General features: G+C 47.4%; 2 protein-coding genes across 2 annotated transcripts in view; both read left to right on the top strand.

The window, feature by feature from the left end:
* LOC117943104 overlaps positions 1-4,681 on the top strand; it is a 139,018-nt gene that overhangs the window by 52,844 nt on the left and 81,493 nt on the right. The window lies entirely within an intron of this gene.
* The window catches only part of LOC117943111 (butyrophilin subfamily 2 member A2-like), an 8,269-nt gene continuing 6,678 nt past the window's right edge, over positions 3,091-4,681 (top strand). The window contains exon 1 of the mRNA XM_034869038.1: positions 3,091-3,318. Within this exon, the coding sequence (XP_034724929.1) occupies positions 3,246-3,318 (73 nt within the window). The 5' untranslated portion in view covers positions 3,091-3,245. The remainder of the gene's footprint in view (positions 3,319-4,681) is intronic.

The following is a 4,681-nucleotide window of genomic DNA, read 5'->3' as shown; positions in this document are numbered from 1 at the left end:
CTCCCTGCTGGTCTTTGGCCTCTGTCTCCCTGCTGGTCGTTGGCCTCTGTCTCCCTGCTGGTCTTTGGCCTCTGTCTCACTGCTGGTCTCTGGCTTTGCCATCCTTGGTGACCGTCTCCGTTAGTCCCTGTTAAAAGACAGTAAACAACAAAAGGATGTTTACGTTATGAATGCTTTAACAATACGTTATTACATGGGAAAGTACTCATACATGTTAACCTTCGTTGAACGTTGCTAGTGAAGTTAACACGGTGCAGTGTTACCCCCCCCCCCCCCCTCCCCCTCTACAGATACAACCAGTGATAAACATACCAACTTTCTAAATCTCTGCTAACGTTACGTATATACGGTAAAGGCATATAAAAAAAGATAAACATGACACGTACATTAAACTTTACAAAGACAGCAACCTAGCTAGCTAACAGCCGAATGTTAAATGATAGGTTCAGTTAGCTAACGTTAGCTCGGGGTGTATCTACCTAATTCCCGAGGCGTTCCCAGGCCAGGTTGGAGATATAATCTCTCCACCTAGTCCTGTGTCTTCCCCGAGGCCTCCTCCCAGCTGGACGTCCCTCCACCTAGTCCTGGGTCTTCCCCGAGGCCTCCTCCCAGCTGGACGTCCCTCCACCTAGTCCTGGGTCTTCCCCGAGGCCTCCTCCCAGCTGGACGTGCCTGGAACACCTCCCTAGGGACCCCCCCAGGAGGCATCCTTACCAGATGCCCAAACCACCTCAACTGGCTCCTTTCGACGTGAAGGAGCAGCGGCTCTACTCCGAGCTCCTCTCGGATGACTGATGCCAGCCACCCTTCAGAGGAAACCCATTTCGGCCGCTTGTACCCTGGATCTGGTTCTTTGGGTCATGACCCAGCCTTCATGACCATAGGTGAGGGTAGGAACGAAAATTGCCCGGTAGTTCGAACGCTTTGCCTTCTAACTCAGCTCCCTTTTCGTCACAACGGTGCGATAAACAGAATGTAATATCGCACCGGCTGCTCCGATTCTCCTACCAATCTCACGCTCCATTGTCCCCTCACTCTCGAACAAGACCCCAAGGTACTTAAACTCCTTCACTTGGGGTAAGGACTCACTCCCCACCCGAAGAAAGAACTCCATCGGTTTCCTGCTGAGAACCATGGCCTCAGATTTAGAGGTGCTGATCCTCATCCCAGCCGCTTCACACTCGGCTGCGAACCGATCCAGTGAGTGCTGAAGGTCACAGGCCGATGATGCTATCAGGACCACATCATCTGCAAAAAGCAGCGATGCGATCCTGAGCCCACCGAACTGCAACCCCTCCCCGCCCCGACTACGCCTCGATATCCCGTCCATAAATATTACAAACAGGATTGGTGACAAAGCGCAGCCCTGGCGGAGGCCAACCCTCACCTGGAACGAGTCCGACTTACTGCCGAGAACCCGGACACAGCTCTCGCTGTCATACAGAGATTGGATGGCCCTGAGAAGGGACCCCTTCACCCCATACTCCCGCAGCACCTCCCACAGTTTCTCCCGGGGGACCCGGTCATACGCCTTCTCCAGATCCACAAAACACATGTAGACTGGTTGGGCATACTCCCAGGCTCCCTCCAGGATCCTTGCGAGAGTAAAGATCTGGTCCGTTGTCCACGACCAGGACGGAATCCGCATTGTTCCTCTTCAATCCGAGGTTCGACTATCAGCCGAACCCTCCTTTCCAGCACCTTGGAGTAGACTTTACCAGGGAGGCTGAGAAGTGTGATACCCCTGTAATTGGCACACACCCTCTGGTCCCCCTTTTTGAAGAGGGGAACCACCACCCCGGTCTGCCACTCCTTAGGCACCGTCCCAGACCTCCACGCAATGTTGAAGAGGCGTGTCAACCAAGACAGCCCCTCCACACCCAGAGCTTTCAGCATTTCTGGGCGGATCTCATTAATCCATGGGGCTTTGCCGCTGTAGAGTTGTTTGACTACCTCAGCGACCTCCACCAGGGTAATTGACGACAATCCCCCATCATCCTCCAGCTCCACCTCCACCACAGAGGGCGCGTCAGCTGGATTTAGAAGTTCCTCAAAGTGCTCCTTCCACCGCTCTCTTACCTCCCCAGTTGAGGTCAACAACGTCCCATCCTTACTGTATACAGCTTGGATGGTTCCCCGCTTCCCCCTCCTGAGGTGGTGAACGGTTTTCCAGAAGAACCTTGGTGCCGACTTAAAGTCCTTCTCCATGTCTTCTCTGAACTTCTCCCACACCCGCTGCTTTGCCTCTGTCCCAGCAGAGGCTGCAGTCCTTCGGGCTCACTTACATTTAAATTATCATTTCACCGTCAGCGATGTCGCTCGAACTCCCGCTTATGTCCGCTATTATTTTTTTTAACGAGACGGCAAAGGCCCGAGTTTAGGATTGTGGGTGATTTGGGACCGCGAAGGATACACATATGCTTCCTTCTCTGTCTATGGAAACTTTTCTGAAAGAAGGACTCAGTCCTTGGAGGAATTCGGAGGATGCTCGACATTGGAACGGTCCTTCGACGGACGTTGATGACGTCGATGACATGGCATCCTCCATATTCTGGCTTTGGAGGATCCTTCCTTGACACTGGGAAACACCCCGGGCGTTTCTCAATCTGTGTTCTTCTATTAACACAAGTCTGTTCTTTGCCTACTTGGCATTGAGAAATACCCCCCCTCTCCCAAAATGCACCACAGAGCGCCACAGGAAGTCCTTCCTGCCTGTGGCCACCAAACTTTATAACTCCTCCCTCTGAGTGTCTGACACAAAGACATATATTATTATCTGTATTATATCTGTTTTGTGCAATAACACTGGTCTGAAATGTGTGCAATACTCTACTGCTACTATTCTTCTTCTTCTTCTTCTTCTTATTTATTATTACTTTTCACCATTGCAACTCCTTATTAGTTAATTATGTAAATATTGTATCATAACATTCCCTTACCTATGTAAATACCGTACATATCCACACTCCTTATATTTCTTTATTAAAATTTCTACTTTGGTATTTATACCATTTGTGAAACTGTAACGCAGAGTTTCCCTTCAGGGATCAATAAAGTATTTCTGATTCTGGTTCTTGTGTAACTCCAGTAAGACGACACAAGATGGCGGCAGAGCCCCCCCTGCTGGGCAGGAACCAGCTCCGAGGAGGGGTTGGTGTCTGAAACCGAAAGTAAAAACCTGAATAACGGGTCGCCATTATGTTTAAGAAGAGTTCCGTCTTTGCTCCAGTAATTAATCGACAAATATGAAGCATCTAGTGGATCTGCTGTGTTTGTGTCTTCTGTGTTTGACCGGGAAAACACTTTGTGATAAAAACGGTAAGAAGGACTAACTTTGTGTTATATAAAGACGACTGACGGACGGACTGGGTGTTGTCTCGTCATAAGATAAAGATCATCAGAGGGCTCTATATGGACTAATATAGGCCTACTCCATATTAGCGTCAATAACACACAGGCAGAACCATATTGTTCTATATCTATGGTTCTAACCCTTCACAGAACAGGTTATTGGTCTTATTGTTACAGATGACCTCGGTGCTTTTAAAGTTCTTCACAGTTTGCAGTGCCGTTATTTTATGGGCGGGAGGAAACCGGAAACCCCCGAGTTTAGGATCTGTAAAAGAAAAGGTAGACTACTTAAAGCAAAAGTTCAAATTGGCAATGCTGTCAAATCTTTACCTTTGAGAATGAACATAAGTTTTTTAAAGTGAAAACTGACGGAAAGAACAAATAGTTCTATAACTCTCAACTAGGCCTGATCATTTCAGGCCTATGTCCTAGGCTATAGTTTCATCACAAATGACCTCAGTTTTTTTTTTTTATTTATAATTCGTCCTAATTTGGCCTGTTTTTGGGTGAGAGAGGAAAATGAAACACCCCATCTGGGGTTGGGCACCCAACCTCGATACTTTCATGGCACCTGTAAAATGAGACTACCGGAGGATTAATACTGTTTTATTGTGCACATGCAGTTTTTGGAAGTATATTCAGAGTTTTTCAAAGCTCGAGGGTCGCTGTCGTCACTCCCCGGTTGAACGGTTTACGACATAACATGTCATACTGAAATTTGTGAAATAATACACTTTTCTCATTACAAACAATAACAGAAGATGGAAATCATTTCAAAAACGATGTAGCTATCTAAATTAAATTTGAATCTGTTTATTAACCCCCAGTGTGGAAATTACAATTTACACTCTTACACACACACTTTGTTAGTAGGTTAGTACTCACACACAGGCCTGAAATACACACACACATGCTCAGGACCTATACATGCACTAATGGAGAGATGTCAGAGATTGGGGGGGCTGCCACTTGAACCAGCAAACCAACGCCCTGAGCGGTTGGGGGTGCCTTGCTCAAGAGCACCTGGCGGCCACCAATCCACACTCCCTACTTTTTGGTCCATACGGGGACTTGAACCAGCGACCCTCCGGTTCCCACCCCCACTCCCTATGGACTGGACTTCTGCCCCCCAAGTTTGCACTAAGAAGCCTTTGTTGTTTACATTACTTTGCATTTTAGTTAGTTCAATATATTAGTATATTAGTTTCTTTATTTATTTTTTATCTATAATATGTTCATGTTGTGGCAAAAAGGTTTCTCTTTTTTTGTTAATTTTTTAAGTTGTGATTGATACCAAGCCGGAGTATTTGACTGGCACCCCCCCCCCCCC

Source organism: Etheostoma cragini, chromosome 4 (genome assembly GCF_013103735.1).
Source record: "Etheostoma cragini isolate CJK2018 chromosome 4, CSU_Ecrag_1.0, whole genome shotgun sequence".
In the NCBI taxonomy this organism is placed as follows: Eukaryota; Metazoa; Chordata; class Actinopteri; order Perciformes; family Percidae; genus Etheostoma; species Etheostoma cragini.
This window is presented reverse-complemented; position numbering and strand designations above follow the sequence as displayed.